The sequence below is a fragment of the Bos indicus x Bos taurus genome, chromosome 18 (genome assembly GCF_003369695.1).
Source record: "Bos indicus x Bos taurus breed Angus x Brahman F1 hybrid chromosome 18, Bos_hybrid_MaternalHap_v2.0, whole genome shotgun sequence".
NCBI classification, from domain to species: Eukaryota; Metazoa; Chordata; class Mammalia; order Artiodactyla; family Bovidae; genus Bos; species Bos indicus x Bos taurus.
Window position 1 is genome coordinate 43,373,142 of NC_040093.1, and position 24,782 is coordinate 43,397,923.

Below are 24,782 nucleotides of genomic sequence, written 5' to 3' on the forward strand. Positions count from 1 at the left end.
ATCCCCACAGGGTAGTATCAAGCCCTCCTTTCAGCCATAGAATACGGTCTCTCCTCCATCCTCTGTCAGCACCGTACCCCACAAAAGGCCATGATTGACAAAAGATAACCCTTTCCAAATTTCACGACTTCCCCCGTTGCCTGAAACTTAAGTAAAGTTTGCATGGGACAGTCTCAAACTTCAGAAAGCTCCCAGAATAACTTACGATCAGAAATTCAAGACAGCTGTGATTTTCAGATGCACTGTAACATTTTAAAAAAAATGTTTCTTCTTGCAAACCTGAAGATTTTTGCTTTTTGACTATTCGGTTAAATTCCATTTACTTAGAATCAGATAATAGCCGTCACAGAGATAATGAATATAGTTATGAAAATGAAAGCTAAGGGGTCAAAGCCGTTGATTTTCAGGATCTAGAAACTTCAAAACCCATGGAAGCAGCAGACATTACAGAGGAATCTGGTTTACATCAAGAGCTTATTTCCTACAAAGGATTTTTCCCTGCAAAGTCAAAGACCGACAGACAGACGGCCACTGCCACATAACCCGCTCATACTCTTAAGAGATGAGCAAAGCAAAGGACAATGGCTTACAGCATAAAAGGCCAGCTGTTCTGACTCTGGAATGCTCATTTGAGTTGTAAGCTGTGAAATAAATTTGAGTTGATGGTTCTCCCATCTGCTCACCTGTCAGTCTCTTTCCACTGGGCTGCTGTTCTTAGAAATACTTGCGAGTAACCTGCTTAATTGGTTTTTGGAGGCCGAGAAGCATCTCCCAAGTTTATTTTAACCTTATACCGAACATGAGGCTAACTGGGCCTTTGTTCCTCTTCTCTCCTTTAAGAACATTCGTTAATAGATCGAGAGCACTCACACAGAAAACTCGGTGGAGCCCGAAACCAACAGTGGGCAGGGGAAGGCTGTCCAAATGTGGAGTGAGAAAATGGCGGGCTGAAACAGAGTGCCAATTGATGAAGGATATCCCATGGACAGGGGAGCCCGGCGGGCTAGAGTCCATGGGGTCACAAAGTGTCCGACATGCCTGAGTGACTAACACACACACATCCCAGTCTTTTGATGAATCTATGCTCTGCACCCATTTAAGAGCTGAGTCCTGGTGCTTCCTGGTGGTCCAGTGGTTAAAGATTTGGCCTTCCAATGCAGAGGGTGCGGGTTCTATCCTTGGTTGGGGAGCTAAGATCCCACATACCTTACACCCCAAAAAATAAAATATAAGACAGGAGCAAAACAAATTCAATAAAGAATTAAAAAAAACAAAAACGGAGTCCAAGTCAAAATTCTTACAATGGTCCTTAAGTCCCTACATGACCTACCCCTTCCCCACCCCTACTCCTGGTCTCTCCTTCCATTTGTCCCATTATTCACTTTGATCCAGTCCTACTGGCTTATTTCTTCTTCCTTCAACAGGCAAAGAACACTCTCAGGTATTTAAATCTGCTGTTTCTTCAGCTTTGAAAACTCTTTCCCTAAAATATCCATGTGGCTCATTCCCCTGTTCCTTCAGGTCATCGATTAAACATAATCCAATGATCAAGGCCTTCCTAGATTGCCCTACGGAAGACAGCAGCTTCTCCCCTTCCTCCATATCCAACCCCATGCTCCCCTCTCCCCGTCTTCTTTTCCTGCCCCATTTTTTGCTCCACAACACTTGATACCGTGTGTGTATGTGTGTATGTGTGTGTGTGTGTAAGCTCTCTGAAGGCAGGAATTTCTGTTTTACTCATTGCTGTATCCTCCGAGCCTAAAGCAGAGTTTGGCACATTGTAGCTACAATAAATGGGCTTTCCCAGGCAGCTCAGTGGTAAACAATCCACCTGCTAATGCAGGAGATGCAGGAGATGCGGGTTTGATTCCTGGGTTGGGAATAGACCCTGGAGGAGGAAAGGGCAGCCACAGTAAATAGGGTTGGGACGCACAGATGATGGAAAGCAACTTGCATTGTGGGAACTTCCAAGTGTACAAAGATGAACTCATCTCTCTGTGAGAGCACCCATTTTATGATGAAGACAGTAAAAGTACAAGGCACAATCAGAGGAGGAATAATGAGAATATCTTATTACCCACGGACAAGGAGGATGAGAGGGTAGGACAAAATATTGGTCTGGAAATTCAAGACCCAGCTCTACCACTAACCTATCCTGAGACCGTGGGCAAAACCTTGACTTTCTGGCCACTGGTACTCAGATCTGTAAAATGAAGGGCTGGGTTAGACAATCCCTAAGGTTCTTCCCATCTTTAAAAAAATTGGGATTTGATATAAAAATCTATTTAACGATATTTATTTTATTTATTTTTGGTGGTGGTGGGTCTTAGTTGCAGCATGCAGGACCTTCGTTGCGGCACGTGGACTTCTCTTGAATTGTAGCTCTTGGGCTCAGAAGTTGCGGCATGCGGGCTTAGCTGCCTACATGGCATGTGGGATCTTAGACTCAAACCTGTGTCCCCTGCATTGGAAGGCGGATTCTCAACCACTGGATCACCAGGGAAGTCTGCCCCTATATATAAATACTATGGTTTACCTCCACGTACCTTATCTCAAGTGACCGTCACTACTAGGATAGGGTCCGGTTGGAGACTGGAGAGATATGGACGTGGAGGCCTTGCACTAGGTCAGTCACATGGCTGTAAGTCATGTAGCTGGGACTGAAATTTAGGTGATTTGCTAGCTCAGCATTTTTCCAGGAAACCTCACTTCTACTGGTGGAATTGGAAGTACTACCGCTCACTGTACTCTGATTCAGAAACTACTTTTGCCAGCAAATTCTCATTCCCTCGAGGTAACACATGTGTATCACAGCCTCCACTGGACACGATTCTACTCTAGCCCAAGAACCCACGGATTCTCTAAGCTGCCATTTCAAGATTAGAGATAATAAACAGCTCCCGCCACCTACGGGTGTTTTATGACAGGAATAAAACTATACTTCAGTGGAGCTCTTCAGTAGAAGGGTAAGAAGTCCAAGCAGCTGTAGCATCAGGATTGCTATGCGAACAAGGCCTCAAACTCCAAAGACGTCAGAAATGTCCTCATCTTGAAGCCAAAGCAAACCTGCGTTTTATACCCCTAGGAACGAAATGATGTTTCTGCAGCTAATGTTTACAAATTAAAATTGCTTTTACCCACATAAATAGCTATGCTCCTGGGTTCAGTGATCAAAAAGGAGGAAAACTCAATAAACTACAATGGTAAAGAATTCAAAAGTATAGATATATACATATGCTGTTGTTTAGTCAGTCGGTCATATCTGACTGTAGCCACCAGGCTCCTCTGTCTATGGGTTTCTCCAGGCAAGGGGGTAGTCTTTCCCTTCTCCAGGGGATCTTCCCAACCCAGGGACTGAACCTAAGTCTCCTACGTCTCCTGAATTGGTAGGCAGATTCTTCATCACCGAGCCACTGGGGAATCCTTACACATATATGTATATATAACTGAATCAGTTTGCTGTACACCTAAAACTAATATAATATTGTAAATCAACTATACTTCAATTTTAAAAAAGGATGACAACTCAGTGTAGCTTACTAAGTGCCTGCCTACTGACCTACTGATCAAGACAGGATTGGGGCAGAAGGGGTTTGGTTAGTGCTCTGTGTGTGTGCCTGAGTTCATTCATTCATTCAACAAACATTTACTAGGTACAAGGATCTAGTGGAGTAGGAAATGACAACCCACTCCGGTGTTCTTGCCTGGAAAATTCCATGGACAGAAGAGCCTGGCGGGCTACAGTCCATGGGGTCGCAAGAGTTGGACGTGACTGAGTGATATTCACTTCACAAGGATCTAGAGATACAGTAATGAACTAGACAAAGTTCCAGGTCTCATGGAGGTACCTATTCTACTGAAGGAAGACAGAAGAAGCACATATATTAGTTATAAGGGGCTTCCCAGGTGGCTCAGTGGTAAAGAATCTGCCTGCCAAGCAGGACACACAGGAAATGCTGGTTCAATCCTTGACTTGGGAAGATCCCCTGGAGGAGGAAATGGCAACCCACTCCAGTATTCTTGCCTGGAAAGGGCCCGTTGGCAGAGGAGCCTGGAGGGCTACAGTCCATAAGGTTTCAAGGAGTCAGACCTGACTGAGCGATTCAGCAACAGCAGTATTAGTTATAAACTGCATCTAGCTGCCAGCGAGAGGGATTAGAAATTAACAGTGGCTAAAGAAGAGGGAAGCTTGTTTTTGCTTTTTCATGGAAGGTCACACGACAGCAATCCACAGACATCCAGGACTTGGGCTGCTCCATCTATCTTTTTGCTCTGCCATTCTTAGCTGATGGCTGCCATCTTTGAGCTCACCTTAAGGTCCAGGTGCCTAGCCACTGTATCTGGTATCCCAAGCAGGAGCAGGAAGGCGAGAGGGGTAAAATACACCCTTACCTCCTCCTTCTAAGGAAGACAGCCAACCAACCTCCACCTCTAGCTCACAGACTAGAACTCAGTCCCTGGGCTACAGAAGAGGCTGGGAAGTGCTGGGTTTTAACTGGATGTGCCACCTTCTTCTTTGCTCCATCAGGACTGGGATTCTACAGACTTACGGTTGCCAGGGAGGAAGGGATAGTTAGAGACTTCGGGATCGACACGTACACACTGTTATATTTAAAATGGTTAACCAACAAAGGCCTACTCTATAGCATAGCTCAATGTCATGTGGCAGCCTGGATGGGAGGGGAGTTTGGGGGAGAATGGATACATGCATATGTATAGCTGAGGCCCTGTGCTGTCCTCCTGAATCTATTACAACATTGGTAATTAGCTATACTCCAAAATAAAATAAAAAGCTTTTTAAAAAAAAAAAAAACAAAAAAAAAAACAACCTGGGATTCTGTACTCAGGAACAAGGAAAGAAAGGGGACAGAATGAGAAACTAGTATTCTCTGCCACACGAGGTCAGTGAATAGACATTAAGGTAATTTCTGCTAGAGATAAATGGTCTGGAGCAAATCAAACAGGAAATGAGTAAGACAGCGAATGAGAGATGGGGGAATGGTTCTGCCTGGAGTGGGAGGAGCAGGCATCTCCCCCAGGGGAAAGAGATTTTAGGTGACCGTGAGTCAAGCATGGTCAAGAGAAACAGCAAGGAGGCTGAAGGAGGGTGACCAAGGAACGCAGGTGGCGGGCTCAGAGAGGACCAGGGCCTTGGCAGCCATTGTACAGACTGATTGTATTCTAAGTGAGGTGGGAAAGCCCTGGGGGGCTTAAGAAGGAAGTGACAGGATCCAGTCTCATCCTCTGCAGAAAACTTTCTTCTTTAGGAAGTGGGTGGTCATTTCATGAGAAGAAACTTCTACACTCAACCTACTCCCGGTGTTGAGTTGATGAAGTGAAGTATTCTCCTTAAATCGCTTTCCTGGCCTGAAGGGCCCTCCCCAGGCTGGCTGAGAGGGAGGGGCAGCACTGAACCTGACCACCCCCATCGCTTTGACGCTTTGTTCCCGTCTGCGCGCTGGAAGAGAAAAGGAGAGCCTCCCAGCATTCCAAAGTTCACTGGAAGTGTATCTTTCGAATGCAACTCACATCCAATTTTCGCTTTTCTTTTCCTTCCGGGGGGGGGGGGGGGGGGTTGTGGATTCAGGCTGAGGAAGAAGTGTAATCTTAGATGCTGGGAGCCACAGAAGACTAAGATGGGCTCTGAGTTAGTGTGGGGGTTCCCTCTAAAATGACAGTTTGAAAGCAGTTGTTTTTTTTTTTTATAATTGCACTTCAGTAGAAAGCGGACCAAATTCTGAAACCGTCCAAGCCGAAGCTTCTGCTGGGCTGCCGGTGTTGCCACCCATGGACAAAAGCCCGTGGGCGCCTTGGCGAGGAAGGATGAGTCGCCCAGAGACTGCCTTAGGGGCTGCGCGTGGCCTCCAAACTGCAGGTTAACTGGGCGGGTTGATTCATTAATCATCACAGCCACCAGGTTCCCATCCGAACATCTCCAAGGAGCAAGCAGGCAGAGAGACCGGCCATTATCTATTTATTACTTACAGCCTTGTAGGGTCTCGCCTTCCGCAGGCTGGTGCAAAGCCTTCTACGCTGTGGCTTTGAAAGCTTGGGTCTGCAGTTCCCTTACTCTCTGGGGTGGTGGTGGGGGGCAATGTGTTCTCCCCACATGGGTGTTGGCTAGTGGGGTGACCTTGGCAAGGGCACGAAGACAGCATTTTCTCATCTGTCAAGGCGAGACAGCCACTGAGCCCCCGAGTTTCGCCTGGTAAATACTCACACATGGGCCAAATACCGGCCACCTCATCTCAGAGCCCCCTTGGCACCGGAAGAAGAAGGCTTTTTTCCACCAGGGAAAAATGAATGAGGCCGTGTCCTTGCCTGGTACAAGTGAGAGATGCGGGTGGAGGCGGGGGTGGAAGACCAGAGCATTTCTTTGCAGGAAAGACACCCTTGGGTCTTCGCCGTGCATCCCAGGCGCTTTCTCATTTGCCAAAATCCAGAAGGTCACAGGGAATCAAAGGACGACTCTGCTTGTGCAGAATGTCATTATAGAGGAGGCTGGGAACGAGAGGCCTGTTACAAGTCACCTCTCCAGCTCCCGCGAACAGGCCGATTAGTGGAGAGGTTCGGCTCCTGACTGAGCGCGAAAGGAGCAGGGTCAGCGGGGAATGGGCCAGGGCGCAGCGGTGAGTCAGGCTGGCACAGCAAGGGCCTGATTAGCGGCTGTCACCTCCTGCCCCCGTGCCTGGCCTGCCAGCGAGCCAGGCTTCTCAGCCGACTGCTAAGTTAGAATTTCACACTTTTTGGAAGAATGGTTCTGCAGTTGAGACCACCTGGGAGTTGGCACAGACTAGCCGACTGAGGGGCCATTATGCTTTCTCCGCATCACCCCCCAGCTGCTAGGGGAGCTCGGTGAGATGGAAGGAGCTTGCTGTTCCTAATTTAAATTGCTCTTTCTAGCTGGAGACGGACTGGCCCAGGTCCTAGTGCCCATCAGCACCCACTAGTAAGTTACGAGGCTGGGGTCATCTGTGTAATTGCTATTGGCAGGTGGCCTGCCCACGTGGTACGGGAGCACAGGTTTTAGGACAGCCTCCTCACTGCACAACAGTTCTTGCTCTGGCCTCTAATCCAGACCAGAAAGTGTACCATTCATTCATTTTTTTCCCCCTAGTGTACAGAGAAAAAAAGGAAAGGCATTTAAAAACGCAACTGCTTCTAAGGATGAGATGATTTTAAGTCACCTCTTGGACGGATCACGTTGTTTCCTTGATGGAGCGGAGGGACATGTGAACTCCGCCTTCCCTGGGGTGCGAGGAAGGGGGATTCTCTGGAGCCCGATTTTACCTTCGTAACAGTTTCACCCAGGGCTGACCACATGAGCAGCCTTCTGGGAGAGATCCGTCCAGGAGGCCAGCAAATACAGACTAGCAGCAATTTAATTGGTTCCAAGTTAATGTCCTTTTCCACTTGGTCTCGTGTAAGCACCTGGGAGTTATGGCCACTAACTTAAAATGATTTATAAAGTTCTGTCCCAGGAGAAGGTCTCTGGACAGGCAGCCAGTGAGGCTCTGAATTATGCCTCCATAGTGGGTAGAGTATGAGGATAAAGGAACAGGCTCGGCTGTAAAGAATCTCTTGGAAGAGGGAGGGGAGTCTCATGTTTCAGCAGGGTAATTTTTGACAGTCGTGGCTCTTTTAGGTTTCAGATTTGACACAACCTCTATTCTTAGGAGCTCATCTTAGCTTATATCCTTCTCAGTTGGAAGCTGAGGTTAACAGACTTGCTCAGCTCATCTGTGGCAGAGTTGAGCTTCCCTGATGGCTCAGATGGTAAAGAATCTGCTTGCAATGCCAGAGAGCGGGTTCCATCCCTGGGTCAGGAAGATCTGGAGAAGGGAATGGCTACCCACTCCATCCACTCCAGTATTCTTGCTTGGAGAATCCCATGGACAGAGGAGCCTGGCAGGCTACATTCCGGGAGGTTGCAAAGAGTCAGACACAACTGAGTGACTAATACTTTTCACTTTAGGAGACTAAGGATCTGGTCTGAGGACCCCTAGTTCACTGTGGGTTTGCATGCTTCTTCTTTTTTAAAGTTATAGCTGTTAAGAGCTGACATTATTTGAGGGTCTACTTTGTGCCTCATCGGCATTCTAAGTGCTTTATTCATTTAATCCTAATCACCCTATGATGTTATGATTTTGTTTTAAAGTATTTACTTACTTATATATTTATTTATTTGTGTGCCAGGTCTTGGCTGCAGCACTCGGGATCTTCAGCTTTGGTTGCAGCATGTGGAATCCTTAGTTGTGGCACGTGAGATCTAGCTCCCTGATCAGGGATCGAACTTGGGCCCTCTGCACTGGGAACTTGGAGTCTTAGCCACTGGTGCTTAGCCACAGGACCAGGTTAGTCCTGAGGTTACGATTTTTATCCCCAGCTTACAGATGGGAACACTGAGGCACTGAGTGGTGACGTCATTTGCCCAAGGTCACAGAGATTATAACTGACGTGACCAAGATATGAGCCCAGGTGATCTGGCCCCACAGCCATACTCCAAACTACCCTATCATGTTATTGAAACAGTGCACAGCCACAGTTTTAAATCTAATGATATAGAAGAGTGTATACAATGAAAAAAGCAGGAGTTCCCCGCTCTAATCCATCTCAGCCCTGGATTTGTTTCCAACAGTGGTTACCTGGTGTATCTCTCACCAATATGTACCACACTCCTATTCCTTGATCCTTCAACTTCAGATATAATCCTTTGTCTTCCTGCAGTGTGACATTAAGGTTTGACTCTCCTTATCCTGTGCATGTGAGACTGGTGTTCCAGGATTTACCCATATTCCGAGGCTCAGTTGGCCCTCTCTGTCATCTGCTTTAAACAGTAGATTGCAGCATGGGTGACATGAGAACAATTCTTTTAAAAAGCCTGGAAGCTTCTGCTTTTGTGCACTTGGGTATCTTGAGCCTCACTGCAAGAAGTCTGGGTATCTGCAGGAGAGACCACACAGAAAGGCCACGTGGAAAGATGGAGGCTGAGTGATCCCAGAGTCCCCAGCTGAACTCAGACTTTCTGCTCCAGCTGCTGCCTGACTACAGTCCAGGTGAGAGACCCTCAGTGGGGCCAGTAGAAGAGCCTTCTATCCAGATGAGTCAACGCACAGAAGACCAGGGTCTTATATGAGAATTAGTAACTGTGATTGAGGGCTTCTCTGGTGGCTCAGACGGCAAAGAACCCGCCTGCCAGTGGAGACACGGTTTGAGCCCTGGGTCAGGAAGATTCCCTCTTGGAGAAGGAAATGGCAACCCACTTCAGTAGTCCTGCCTGGGAAATCCCATGGACAGAGGAGCTTGGTGGGCTACAGTCCATGGGGTCGAAAAAGAGTCGGATACAACTTAGCGACTAGACAACAGCAGCAACTGGGTTGTTGCAAGCTGCTACGTTTTAGAGTGATTCGCTGCGAAGCAAGCAACTGCAATAGAGTTTCTCTGTAGTTTTAGTTCCTCAATTGTATACCTTTGGAACTTTAGATGGTATGCTTAAGTTCTACATCTGGTTCCATTCACTTTTCTTACTGTGTTAAAAAATATATAATGTACAATTTGCCGTTTTACCTACTTTTAAGCATATAACTCAGTGGTATTCGTTGCATTCACAATGTTGTACAAGAATCACCAGTATCTGCTTCTAAAATTTTCTCACCAGCACCTCGAACAGAAATTCATCATGCAATTCCCCATTCCCTCTTGCTGCAGCACCGGTAACCTCTACTTGACTTTCTGTCTCTCTGAGTTTGTCTATTTTAGACAGTTCGTATAAGTGGAATCATGAATTTGTCCTTTTGTGTCTGGTTTATTTCAGTTGGCATGTGTTTTTGAGGTCTGTACAGGTTATAGCATGTGACAGAACTTTGTTCCCTTTTATGGCTGAATAGTATTCCATTCCATGTATATAACATGCATGCTTTACTCACTCATCTGCTCCTGGATGCTTGGATTGCTTCCACCTTTTAGCTATTGTGAAAAATGTTACGAAGTATCTGCTTGAATCCCTGTTTTCAATTCTGTTGAATTTATACCTAGGAATGGACTTGCTGGGTCACATAGATGCTAATTCATTTAACTTTTTCAGGAACCCCCAAATTATTTTCCAAAGGCATTGTGTGGTTTTACATTTCTACCAGCAATGTATGAGGGTTCTAATTTCTCCACATCCTTGCTAACACTTGCTATTTTCTTATTTTTAAAAAATTATTATAGCTCTCTTAGTAGGTGTGAAGTAGTCTCACACTGTGGTTTTAATTTACATTTCCCTAATGATTAATAGTCATAAGCATCTCTTCATGGACTTACTAGATATTTGTATATCTTCTTTGGAAAAATATCTTATCAATTCCTTTGCCCGTTTTTTAATTGGGTTGTTTGTCTCTTAGTTCTTGAATTTTAGGAGTTTTTTATAGTCTGGATAGTAAACTTCTATCAGATACATGATTTGCAAGATTTTTTCCTCTATTTTGTAGGTTATCTTTTCACTTTCTTGATAGTGTTCTTTGACACACACAAGTTTTTCATTTTTGATGAATTTATCTATTTTTTCTTAGGTTCCACTAACTTTTGGCAGAATCTCTCAACTTCCCCTTTTATAAGATAAGGATAAGAGTGCCCAGTATGGAATGAGAGACGGGGCCAGTTAACAGCCTAAACAGAGTTGCAGGAATAAGACATACCTAATGTTTCATGAGAAGGCAATGGCACCCCACTCCAGTACTCTTGCCTGGAAAATCCATGGATGGAGGAGCCTGGTAGGCTGCAGTCCACGGGATCGCTAAGAGTCAGACACGACTGAGCGACTTCACTTTCACTTTTCACTTTCATGCATTGGAGAAGGAAACGGCAACCCACTTTAGTGTTCTTGCCTGGAGAATCCCAGGGACGGGGGAGCCTGATGGGCTGCTATCTATGGGGTCGCACAGAGTCGGACACGACTGAAGCGATTTAGCAGCAGCAGCAATGTTTCATGAACTCTGGTGGAAGGATCTTTTCCATCTGTGTGTCATTCTTAAGTCAGTTGTTGGTTTTCAGCAAAGCTAAACAGTACCTGACAAGATTGTTAACCCTAAACCTAACAGTAGTTAATGTGAATTATTTAAGAAATAACTTAGAATCTTTACACCCACTCAGATTGGAAGTTTTCAATCTGCACTTCCACAAATGTATAGAATCTGACTGTGTACCTGCCTTATTTCTTCCATTAACCCAGAGGGAGCTGATGAGCATCTCTGCACCTATCCGATTCTAGCTAGCCCAGAAGAATGACAGTATCTGATATCCCTAGTAAACATTTTCAAGGAACTTACCCCTCAAACCTTCCGGCCAAAGATTTTAGTCCTTTAAAAGAATTTCCTGCCATCTTCCATTAGATTTATAAGAGACTGAGGTATGGTTATTAACACCATACACGTACGTGTATCCTAATTGGCAAGTCATCCTTTACATAATCATAGACACCTCTTTATAGCATGAGTGTTGGTGAACAAGGCAAATAGAGAACCCAGTACCATGGAGGAGAATTTCCCAGGATGCAACTGCAGCTCAGGGCGCACAGTCTGACCTTCAGTATAACTCAATCTGCATAACAGCAAACTCACCACAATGATAGTCTCCTTGAATAATAGCTCTACTTGGGCATTTCTTACAGCTGATTATCATTTTCCCCCTATTGAAAACATTTAATTCACTGCCATCTGGAATGTCTATTTATGTGTGGGGCGCGTATGATACCAAATGTCTCATAATTGTTTTGGTCCTTCCCATCAGAAAGGAGACTTAGATTGGTAGAAGACATTAAAAAAGTATGGGGTCAGGTCAGTATAAACATTCTCAAAACTGTATTTGCAAAAGCCAGGTTTGCTGTTAAGACAATTACATGTGCTCTATCTTGGTCCTAAACATTTAATGGTGTTTTGCAGAACTGCTTATAATTTGAAAAACTGGAAACAGCCTAAATGTCCATTATCATGGGACTAATACTGAACGATGGTATATACAACCTATGGACATCTCTGCAACAATTAAATAGATTTATATCATATGTTCTAACATAGGGAGATTCCTAAATCTAGGTATGTTTGTTATTGAGTAACAAAAGCAAGCTGGGTATTGACTGGCAGAACCAATGGTGGTTTGTCATGACCATTTAGGTAAAACAAAGAAAACATATTTGTCTGAAGTACATCTACAGGTCTATAAATGCACAGAAAAATATTTGGAAGGGTGAGAAGGTCTGAGATTTAGGGGTAGTGCTCAAAAAGTACTTGATGAAGTTTTAATGGTGAAAAAACCAAAATACCTTAGAGTTAGGGATGCGAATCAGCTATTAAAGAATATAAGCAGCTTCAGTTCTCACTTCTGTTCTATCAGCCAGAATTCTGGAAACTCAGCAAGAAGTAAATTCTTGGTTTAGTCAATATAGGAATTTGAAGTCAACCAGGTAAAACAACTCCTTTGCATCTTAAAGGAGAATTTACCTACAACATCCTGGTGGTTTCAGTAAAGGTAGGATCCTCTGAGGACTGGAGTAGAAAAGGGATTTCTCCAGACTATTTCATCTTCCCCAAACTCCTGCCATTCCACTGAAACTGAAGCCTTGCAAGCGGGGAGAGGAAAAAAAATACAGGACCAGTGGCTATACTTATTTTAAACACCTAAGCTTTATAAAACTTCTTTCATCTACATGTCTCTTAAGAAAACTGTCAAAGCAACAAAGAAGCAAAGTGGAAACAGATGTTTTTCTACCAAAAATGCTCTCAGGAATGGTTTCAGATATTCACGTTCATTTTCTAAGTAACGGTACCAACCAGCTCTTCTTGTCCACCATTATAGCTCCCGGCATGTTTCTCGGGGCCCCTCTGATGCATGCTTAGACAGGACCTGGCCCCAGAAGCCTAGGTTCCCAGCAAGCCCTGTGGTCAGAGGAAGGCATGGCACTCCCGATCAGCTCAGCCTCTGGGCATCTCGATCCACAGGCCTAAGAGTGCATGCTCTGCAGGCCAAGTCAGGGCAATGGCATTTTATTCTCCAACTGATTTTGTTTTTCCCTTTGCGGGCAGGGCAGCCCACTGGAACTCCTCTGGGATGTGAACGGTCCTGGGAACACAGGCTCTTCCCCTCCAGTTCACGACCCCTCCCCCAAGTCTCTGCTTTTAGGCACCTCAGTTGCTAAAGGCATTTAACTTTAATTCCATTTGACTTCAATTGTGTCCAAATTACTGTAAAAAGGAAGAAGACAACAAGCTGTAAATATGAAGAGAGACAGAAAATCATTGAGAATCCTGCCTTTATGAATATTTGATGAAGAAAGGTTAGATCCATAGCTGGTAAATTATAAGAAATTATGTCCATCATGTGACTCTGTCAGCAAAGGTTAATACAAATGGGTTGGGACTTAGTTGGGATGACAACGCAGATTAAAAAAGATTTGTCCTGTCCTCTCTGCAATTAGTTTTTCTCCTATTATTAGTGTAATAGACTTGATCATTAGGATTATGGCAACAGAACAACTGCTCGGCGAAATCATTTTGTTTTGCAGACCCAGCGTTGCATTTTCACAATAAATTTTTCATCTCTGCTAATCTTGCCCTTAATTGTGTGGTTGCTGTGGGCAGGATCCAATGATTAACTCTTTTGATCCTACAATGCCCTTGCCATCAAGTACGCTGATTACATGCAGACTGAACGTGCGAGCCTACATTTTTCTGTAGCTGGATACGTGGCTCTCGTGGTTCATTTAGCGCAAGCAGAAAAATGGTTATTTTTGCTCAAATAACAGCTCCAGTCAAGTGTGAAATTGTATATAATTGTGTTATAGGATTTTGCCCAGGTTAAAGGGCTTCTTGGGGTTTGCATTATGAACCTCATTTCTCAGGTATTTATGATTCGTTTTCCACTTTTAAAAAATCTGAATTAGGCTTAACCTTCTCTGCTCAGAGGCCTTATTGTCGTTGTTGTTGTTATGATTATTTTGCAAAGGGGATTAAAGTACTCATCTTGCATTCTTTGAACCAAGGCAGAGAATGTAATTGATGTCAAGCACAGTGAGCTGGGAGGTAGAACAAATAGCACGATGGACCCCAACAGCTGAAGGCGTAATTTATCCAAGTGGTGGCTTGGATTTCCAGTGGTACCTTGATGCCCTTTCCACAAGGTTGAAGACCCTGGAGATGGAAGCCAAAGAGAGGGTGGAGTGAATGAATAACAAGTTAAAGAAAGACAAATCAGAGGGTTCTGAGGTTTCTAGCTATTCCAGACCAGACTCTAAACAAGCAACTGATAAACCAAGTGCAGTGAATGACACGCTGCTAGCTTATTTATCACCACTCTGTGCTCTTTCTGGATAACTCTATTGCCCTTACCAAAGACCAGTCTTTCTTTTGATACCTTCCCACCATGCATCACATACCACTGAGTTGCTACATAGTTTTTAAAGGAGGGATGTGGCTGATGGAATACTTAAAGATCACTACCAGATGAGGAGAAAGGCAAATATGATTTCTGCCATGGCGGGGGATGGGGGTGGGGGTTGTCCAGGAGGGGAAGTTGAAGAGAATGGAGTGCACTCACAGCAGAAAAGGAAAATAAAAAATAAAAACCTAAACACATAAATGTCATAAATGCTAAGAAATCAAGAGACCCTAGAGGCCCAATGCAGAAGACAAAGTGTTTTCCCAAATCTAACATAAGGCTACAAATAAACTTATTTACAAAACAGAAAGAGACTCACAGACCTAGAGAACGAACTTATGGTTGCCAGGGGGGATGGAAGGTGGGGAAGGGACAGTTAGGGAGTTTGGGATCAACATGTACACACTGCTATATTTAAAATGGTTAACCAACAAGGTCCTACCTTATAGCACAGGGAACTCTGCTCAATGTCATGTGGCAGCCTGGATGGGAGGGAAGTTTGGGGGGAGAATGGATACGTGTATATGTATGGCTGAGTCCCTTTGCTGTCCACCTGAAAACATCACAGCTTTGTTAATCAGCTACACTCCAATATAAAATAAAAAGTTAAAAAAAAATAAAGTAAGGCTAGAAAATGTAGATAACTAGGGTAAAAGTCTCAGGAAGGGTTAAGTGTGACAGCCAAAAGAATAATGGGAACTGTCATGCCTGTAGCAATCTCACTGTAGAAGTGGTGTCTAAGCAAGGTCCGCCGAGAGACAGCCCCCAACTGAAGCATACACTCTGCCCTCACTTGCAGTCAGCCCAAAGGAGGAGACTTAACACATCAGGGAGCTTGCCGGATTATCAGATCAACTAATCAATAGCATTGACAATATTCCTGCCTAAAAGCATAGGTGGGGGGAGCAGTAAGTGAGGCACCAAAGCAGACAGAATCTTTGCCAATACATTACCTTGGACCTTTGACTTCTGCCAAGGGCCCTAGAGGCATGGGACTTTTCTTCCCAAGACCTGGGATTTTCTGCCTAAGTGACTTTGACCTGCTTGAGCTGAGTCAATTGCATCCTTCACCAGCGATGGGTACCGGAGACGTTCGCAAATGGCGCAGACCCAGTCTCCCAGGCATCGGAAGCACCGTGTCGGGTCATGCCACTACCGGCTCCCGGCAGCCCTCCCTCCCGGCCTCTGTAAATCTCAGCTGTGTGTGTGCAACATCGCTGGGCTCAGTGGAATACAAATGGCTTCTCCATGTACCTGGATGGCTCCTGAGACTTGAGCCACCTGAAGAGTTCTCTTCCCTCCGTGTGACCTACACCTGGAGGCTCTGAAAAGACATTCTGGCCCCTCTCAACTCACTGAATTTAATGCTCCAGAAAGTAACCAGATTTCATCACTGAGAATGAAGCTAACTCAGAGAGACAAAGGAAATACACTCTTCATGTTCCCACATCTATAAAAGAGCATTCGGGGCTATTCAAAACCCAACTCATTAAATCCACGCCAAAAATGCTCTGTGGAGTTTGAGCATCTCCCCCAAACTGCTGCTTCTGCTATAGCATTGTAGATCCTAGCCCTTAAATACCAAGCTGAACCCTAAACTGAGAAACACAGTTGTAGCTGGTAAAGCCTAAAGCAGGACCATCAAGAGAAGAGGACTTAACAAATAAGTATCTGCTATGGATTAGTTGGCTTCCCTGGTGGCTCAGATGGGAAAGAATCTGCCTGCAGTGCAGGAGACCCCGGTTCAATCCCTGGGTAGGGAAGAGTCCCTGGAAAAGGAAAGGGCAACCTGCTCCAGTATTCTTGCCTGGGGAATCCCATGGACAGAGTAGCCTGCCAGGCTATAATTCATGGGGTTGTAAAGAGTTGGGCACATCTGAGCGACTAACACTACTACTATGGATTAGTTACTTGATTTAACTTAAATTTTTTTTTTATTGAGTTATAATTTATATACCATACAATTCACTTGCTTTACTTGCAGAATTCAATGTTAGTTCCCCGACCAGGGATGGAACCCAAGCCCTCAAGATTTTAAATGCAAGTCTTAACTGATGAACTGCCAAGGCAAGTTCTGGGTTTAATTTTCTTAACTCTGCATAATCATTTAAAGTTTACTGATGAAGAAACTGAGACTTAAGACAAAGCGATTACGTAACTTGTCCAAAGACACGGAGCTTCTCCAAGGAAAGACTGGGATTCAAACTCCGGTTTGGCAGGCTCCAAACCACTACCCCAAACTCTGAGGACCATCGAATGTTGCTTCATTTCTACCAGAGGGACAAAAGACAGCGTAGCAGACACAGTAAAGGCTAAGAGAGGAAATGTCACTCCTTCAAACTTCCAGACTCCCAGGGAATGAGAGGCACGCCTTGGAAGGGATACTGCTTTTGGCATTTGTTCTGATCTCCACCAGGACACAGAATGGGGGTGTAAACATGGGACCCCAAGAGGTAAAATGCAGGATTTCTGTGAACACAGGGCCCGCATGGTCCACATCCGTACCAGGCACTGGGCTCTCTTACACATGACAAAGCCAAGGTTTTCTAAAATGGGCAGATTATTGTAGTCTGCCTGGCTGTGCTGTAACTATTTCAAGGACTATTAAATTAAACCCTGGAGACAGTTTCCCTTAAGATAAAGAGCATGCTTTTTATTGTGCCATCAAAGGAGACCAGAAAACCTGAAGCTTTCAGCTTTAAAGACAACATAATGAGATCAGAGATTTTGCTTGCAAAGAAATTAACTTTCGGTTAATTAATGAAAGTAACCTTAAACAGCGGGCGTGTTGCCAACAACCAGGACACTATAATAAAAAGGAGGCGGGGAGATAATGGGCTGCTTTCAAGGGGCCAGGGCTCAGCAGCCCAGAAAAGAAATTTGATGAGGATGCTGCTTGTAAATTTGATCTCAAATTCTTAAGATGAACAAATAATAGTCTTATCTGTAATAAAGTCAGCTACAAATGCTTTCTTTTCACCCATAATTTTCTGTTCAATTTAGATAGAAGATTTAATTAGATGCTGGTGAAACACTAGTTATTTAATAAAACTCTTAATCAAAATCTAATCGATGGTACATAGAAACCACTGTAATATAATCACAATTTAAAAAAAATACATTTTAGAGTATTCACTTTTTACAATTAAGAAAATCTGTGGATGCAATATATTCTGTTTCCTGCTCGAGGCAGGAGCTAAGAAGACAAACCCAATTTAAAAAGAGCCCCCAAACTGCAACCCTTTCTCCCTTCTCATAAAGTTTGCTTTTAAAGATTTTCTTTTGTCCGTTGCAACCAAAAGAGGCCCTTGAGCCAAAATGAAGAATGATCCCTCCCACCTCATAAAGTTTTTAAACTAAAATTTGCTTATCATGAGAAACTGACTTTTAAGAATTTCTAAAATTGGCTGAGAAACAACATGGGCCCCTCAATCTGTTAAATTCAATTGTAGTTTTGCCATTATAGACTATGGGGATCCTGAAATTCCCCAAGAGTATGATAATGGATCAAGAGTGACATAGCATACATGAAGGTGATGCTAAAGATACTGAGAGTATATGCCTAAGCTTCTAAGTACTTTAACCAGATGCAGAATTGCGAACTAAACATCCTGGGCACCTCCCAGATTTCACTCAATATGGTGATTTTTCGAGGTCACATTTCCTACATAAACTTTAAAACAATTGATTTATTTATCTCTGGCTGCACTGGGTCTTTGTTGTTGCAAGTGGGCTTTTTCTTATCGCGGTGAGTAGAGGCTACTCTCTAACTGCTACGATGTACGGGGCTTCTCATGCAGTGCCTTCTCTTGGTGCAGGGCGCAGTCTTCAGGCACAGGAGTTCAGCAGTCGTGGCGCACGTTCTTAGTTGCCCTGGGGCATGTGGGATCTTACTGGACCAGGGGCTGAACTTGTGCCCCTTGCATTGGCAGGATTCTCAACCAATGGACCAGTGAAGTCTCCTACGTATAACTTTTATATTTGTGGGAATGTCGGTTTCCATGTGAAGTTGCTCTGCTCTCAGCCTCTGAAGCAAGAATGGCAAAATTTTTGTAACGTTGGTCATCTGCGTTCTACAGATCAGTGAAAGGAGCTGGAGAGCTTGGAGGCAGAGACACTGCCCTTGACTCAACAGTTCAAATTCTATTTCCTATATGCCGTGTCTCTTTCCTTGACATTGCATAACTCTGACTGAAATAATTTCCTAGACTCACAGACTGGGGGTGGAATTTAACTTAGTAGAAGCGATAACTCCCCTGGCCCAAGATGCTAGTGGAAATCAGTTTGCTTTCTGCTAATGTCTTTAACTGACCCAGCACTGAAACTCACAAGCCTGTGAAGTGAACTCTCTGTGTCCTTGGCCGTGGCCATGTGGTGTCTCTGCTCGTGTCTGATTTGAGAAGGTCGCTGTTTAATGCATCTGGATGTTGCGATCATCCAGATTTAATCATCAGGATGGGGGTTCCAGTGGCTTCCGCTGTATATAAATTTAAATAATGGCCCCTCCCCTTTTGAAGGAAGGAAAGTCCATAGAATTCGCCCATCTGTTCCATGGGGCTGTTCATTCTGACTTTCTGATTAGATATCTCCTACTATCCAGGGCACGCCGTAATCTCTGAACAATGCTGCAGTGTTTGGGGGCATCTGATGATTTATAGTGCTCGTTATTTTTGGTTCAAATCTGCTGCCTCTTTGGCTACTGACCCGAGGGCAGGGCATGGCATGGACTGAACATGGTCAGAGCTTAGTTCAATCCACTGTGCACAAGAGGCGGCCAATGTGTGTGGTAGTGGGGTGACTATTGGGCACTCTGGGGCCACGCAGTCTCTCAAGAATGTGTCCTGAGTGTGTGTCAGGCTGGATCTCATTTCTGTGTCTGCCATGCCAATACCTGCATGGCTGGCTCAGCCACTAGTGCGAGCCCAGTCCCAGACTGGGCTGGAGGACAATAGAAATTGGGGACCTGCCACAAGGTTCCTGGAAAATGGAATGCGGACACGATCTGAAATAAGATCTCATTGCCTCCTTTGGGAAGGCGGGGCTTGAGACAGCCCCGGGAGCCCCTCTGCCTGTATCTCTTTCCAGTGGGAGCTATGTTCCATCAGTCACCTCCCCTCCCTCCCCTCTACACACTGGCTTCTTCTCTGTCTCAGTGCCATACCCAGGGACAAGAGACACATTCTTTTGTTGAAAAAAAAAAAAAAAAAGAAGTGTTGATGTGCTTCCAGGTCTGAAAAGCAAAATAGGAGAAAGAAAAATCCCAACCCCCTTTTTGGGGAGAAAGCACAGAGGCCGTCTCTGAAGCTTTCTTAAATATTAACATTATAATGAGAAGACATGGGGTTTAGCTCCACTTGTGGGTTTTACACAACATCCTGCCCCAACAGGATCTTTTGAGGCCCCGTGATGCCTCCGAGCACGAGCTGTTCTTCCAGAGGGATGTTGACTTTTGTGGTCTATTAAGCAAGCAATGCATAAGTCAAAGTATATTCTTGCAGGAGAACGCTGACGCAAGCGCTCCAGGGCCAAACTGTCTGAGTTGGTCCCTTCTCTCCTGGGCTTTTGCTAAAGAGAAGTTTCCATAATGGGACAAGGGCGGTGGCCAGCTTTGGTGTTCAAACAATTATTGACCAGGTGACAAAAACCATGGAAGGAGACTGTTATCTCTGTGTTCCTGGGGAAGCCACCGAAGCTCCTGGGTGGTGCGTGGCATTCAAGACAACCTGGCTCTGGTGTCCTAGCATAGTGAACAGAAGCCCCACACCACTGGGCAGCTGAGGCTCACTGGTTGAGACCCTGAGCTCTGAAGTCCAAGAGAGGCATGGGGTGGAGCCCTGACTGTATGACTGAACTTGGGAAAATGACAAAATCTTGCTGCGCATCCTTATCCATAAATGGGGAAGTAAAAATCCATTTCATGGCACTGCTGGGAAGACTGCCCAAGGTCACAGCTGTGAAGGGTAGGGTAGCCCAAGGCCTGGCACAGAGTCATGAGCTCAACAGATGACAGCTACTGTTCTTAGTGTAATGTCTTCCCTGGTGCTTGGTGACTGCAAGTGTTAGTGGAAGTGTTACCGTTCAGTTGTGTCTGACTCTTTGTGACCCCATAGACTGTAGGTAGCCCACCAGGCTCCTCTGTCCATGGGATTCTCCAGGCAAGAATACTGGAGTGGGTTGCCATGCCCTTCTCCAGGGGATCTTCCCAACCCAGGGATCGAACCCACGTCTCCTGCATTACAGGCAGATCCTTTACTGTTTGAGCCACCTGGGAAGCCGTGGTGACTGCAGACTGTGACAGTTTCTGTGACAGTTATTCCATCATGGTCTTTTTTAAAATTATTTTATTTGTATGTATTTGGCTGTGTTGGCCTTGGCTGCAGCACTTGGGATCCTTCGCTGAGGTACACAGCTCTCTAGTTGTGGCGCATGCACTCCCTGGCTGCATGCAACCAGCTGGACTTAGTTGCTCCGTGGCATGTGGGAACTTAGTTCCTCAGCCAGGGATTGAACCCACATCCCCTGCATCGCAAGGAGGATTCTTAACCACTGGACCACCGGAGAAGTCCTCATCACTGTCTTTAAGTCAAGAGATGCCTCTCCTTTTGTCCTGAATGTGATGCTTAGCCCTCTCTAGTATTCCAAGGCATGACCTCACTATGGTTGGCGTCGCGTGAGGACGGCAGCAACGGCATAAGGCTCTGGTGCAGAGCTGACAAAATGGTGGCTCAAGGGTGACATTTTGCTCCCAAATATTTATTGTGGCCCCAATAGTTTTGGCTTTTATACTTTTTTTTTTTTTTAAAGAAGTGAATCCGTTATTTTTTGAAAAAGAAAAAGAAATCTAGAGATTTTGCTCAAACAGTCAGATGTTTGGCTTTGCTTGAAAAACTGAAAGACGTGCTTATCTGGGTCAATATCCTCCCAGGATGATAACTAGGGGGAGCTGAGTACTGGCTGTCCCCTTTAGACAGGACACACGTACTCCAGTGTGAATCAAATCCCACCTCTCCACGCTCGGCCTGCTTCATTCATCTCTGTTATGTTCTGCTCCAGCTCACTGGGCTGTAAAAGGGCCAACCCCTGTCTGTGGCCATGCACCATCTGCTGGTTGTCTCGTGTCTGCTAGGATGCTGCCATTTTGCTTTCTGAACTCTCAGTTCAGAAGGGCCTTGGCTGAGGAGGGCTTCCTTGTTGTCTCCTGAGTTGCCTCACTACACAGGAGTTCCTTGGTGGGCTCTGCATGTTTTGCCCAGGGTGACCATCAACAAACAGCCTGTCCCTCATTCATTTTCATTCCCTAACTCTAGGTAACAGGCAAATTTGGCCCTGGAGTACAGAATGAAGCAGGGCAAAGGCTAATAGAGTTTTGCCAAGAGAACGTACCGGTCATAGCAAATACCCTCTTCCAACAACACAAGAGAAGACTCTACACATGGACTCACCAGATGGTCAATATCAAAATCAGATTGATTATATTCTTTGCAGCCAAAGATGGAGAAGCTCTATACAGTCAGCAAAAGCAAGACCAGGAGCTGACTGTGGCTCAGATCATGAACTCCTTATTGCCAAATTCAGACTTAAATTGAAGAAAGTAGAGAAAACCATTAGACCATCCAGGTATGACCTAAATCAAATCCCTAATTATACAGTGGAAGTGAGAAATAGATTTAAGGGACTAGATCTGATAGACAGAGTGCCTGAAGAACTATGGACGGAGGTTTGTGACATTGTATAGGAGACAGGGATCAAGACCACCACCAAGAAAAAGAAATGCAAAAAAGCAAAATGGCTGTCTGAGGAGGCCTTACAAATAGCTGTGAAAGAAAGGAAGCAAAAAGCAAAGGAGAAAAGGAAAGATATACCCATTTAAATGCAGAGTTCCAAAGAATAGCAAGGAGAGATAAGAAAGCCTTCCTCAGCGATCAATGCAAAGAAATAGAGGAAAACAATAGAATGGGAAATACTAGAGATCTCTTCAAGAAAATTAGAGATATCAAGGGAGCATTCCATGCAAAGATGGGCACAATAAAGAACAGAAACGGTATGGACCTAACTGAAGCAGAAGATATTAAGAAGAGGTGGCAAGAATACACAGAACTGTACAAAAAAGATCTTCACGACCCAGATAATCATGATGGTGTGATCACTCACCTAGAGCCAGACATCCTGGAATGTGAAGTCAAGTGGGCCTTAGAAAGCATCACTATGAACAAAGCTAGTGGAGGTGATGGAATTCCAGTTGAGCTATTTCAAATCCTGGAAGATGATGCTGTGAAAGTGCTGCACTCAATATGCCAGCAAATTTGGAAAACTCAGCAGTGGCCACAGGCCTGGAAAAAGTCAGTTTTCATTCCAATCCCAAAGAAGGGCAATGCCAAAGAATGCTCAAACTACCACACAATTGCATGTATCTCACATGCTAGTAAAGTAATGCTCAAAATTCTCCAAGCCAGGCTTCAGCAATACATGAACCATGAACTTCCAGATGTTCAAGCTGGTTTTAGAAAAGGCAGAGGAAACAGAGATCAAATTGCCAACATCTGGTGGATCATCGAAAAAGCAAGAGAGTTTTAGAAAAATATCTATTTCTGCTTTACAGACTATGCCAAAGCCTTTGACTATGTGGATGACAATAAACTGTGGAAAATTCTGAAAGAGATGGGAATACCAGACCACCTGACCTGCCTCTTGAGAAATCTGTATGTAGGTCAGGAAGCAACAGTTAGAACTGGACATGGAACAATAGACTGGTTCCAAATCGGGAAAGGAGTATATCAAGGCTGTATATTGTCACCCTGCTTATTTAACTTATATGCAGAGTACATCATGAGAAATGCTGGGCTGGATGAAGCACAAGCTGGAATCAAGATTGATGGGAGAAATATCAATAACCTCAGATATACAGATAACATCACCCTTATGGCAGAAAGTGAAGAAGAACTTAAGAACCTCTTGATGAAAGTGAAAGAGGAGAGTGAAAAAGTTGAGCTTAAAGCTCAACATTCAGAAAAATAAGATCATGGCATCTGCTCCCATCACATCATGGCAAATCAATGGGGAAACAGTGGAAACAGTGGCAGATTTTATTTTGGGGGGCTCCAAAATCACTGCAGATGGTGATTGCAGCCATGAAATTAAAAGACACGTACTCTTTGGAAGGAAAGTTATGTCCAACCTAGACAGCATATTAAAAAGCAAAGACATCACTTTACCAACAAAGGTCCATCTAGTCAGAGCTATGGTTTTTTCGGTAGTCATGTATGGATGTGAGAGTTGGGACTATAAAGAAAGCTGAGCGCTGAAGAATTGATGCTTTTGAACTGTGGTGCTGGAGAAGACTCTTGAAGAGTCCCTTGGACTGCAAGGAGATCCAACCAGTCTATCCTAAAAGAAATCAGTCCTGAATGTTCATTGGAAGGACTGATATTGAAGTTGAAACTCCAATACTTTGGCCAGTTGATGTGAAGAACTGATTCATTTGAAAAGTCCCTGATGCTGGGAAAGACTGAAGGCAGGAGGAGAAGGGGACGACAGAGGATGAGATGGTTGGATGGCATCACTGACTCAATGGACATGAGTTTGAGTAAACTCCGGGAGTTGATGGATGGGGAGGGCTGGCGTGCTGCAGTCCATGGGGTTGCAAAGAGTCAGACACGACTAAGCAAACTGAACTGAACTGAACTGAACTCTAGGTAAACTGATGGACGTGTCTCCTTCTGTGATAGCATTCCTGGCTTCACTTGGGGGCCAGTTTAGATGCAAAGAATATCAGGCGATATCAGATCACAAAGTCCAGAATCAAGTTCTTTTTGGGTCTGGTCATCCTGTGCCTATGTTTCCTTATCATTATTGATTATGTCAACAGGCACTGAATTCACTGTAGTAGCGTCAGTCACTCAGCGTGTCCAACTCTTAGCCACCCCATGGACTATAGCCTGCTAGGCTTCTCTGTCCATGGAATTCTCCAGGCAAGAATACTGGAGTGGGTAGCCATCCCCTTCTCCAGGGACTGAATTCACTCGGTACTCATAAACACTACCCCATCTCCAGGGACGTGCTTAGCATATGTGACAGCTGCAGCAAATCATTTTTCATACCCCTTGCCTCTATATCATAAAATTTTCTCAATAATTAGCATATTATAATCAGTAATAATATTTTCCTTGATTTAGTCTTCAATTTCAAATAATCAATTAACAATTAAAGAATTTATTTAACTTCAAATTATGATTCAAATTCAATAAAATATTTTACATAGGGAAGTAAAAGTTTCATTTACCAAATAACAACTGTTACAGAGAGATTTGTCAACTGTTTCACAGCTTTAAATTTTAAACAAAAAACAAAAGCTTCAAGTGGTCACATGGTAT

General features: G+C 44.5%; 1 protein-coding gene across 3 annotated transcripts in view; it reads right to left on the reverse strand.

The window, feature by feature from the left end:
• FTO (FTO, alpha-ketoglutarate dependent dioxygenase) overlaps nt 1–24,782 on the reverse strand; it is a 424,120-nt gene that overhangs the window by 12,660 nt on the left and 386,678 nt on the right. The window contains exon 9 of one of the 3 annotated variants that reach the window (XM_027513572.1): nt 14,087–14,165. The exons of the other annotated variants lie outside the window; for them this stretch is intronic. Coding sequence (XP_027369373.1) covers nt 14,102–14,165 — 64 coding nt within the window. The 3' untranslated portion in view covers nt 14,087–14,101. Of the gene's footprint in view, nt 1–14,086; nt 14,166–24,782 lie in introns of those variants that run through there. 3 annotated transcript variants of the gene reach the window in all.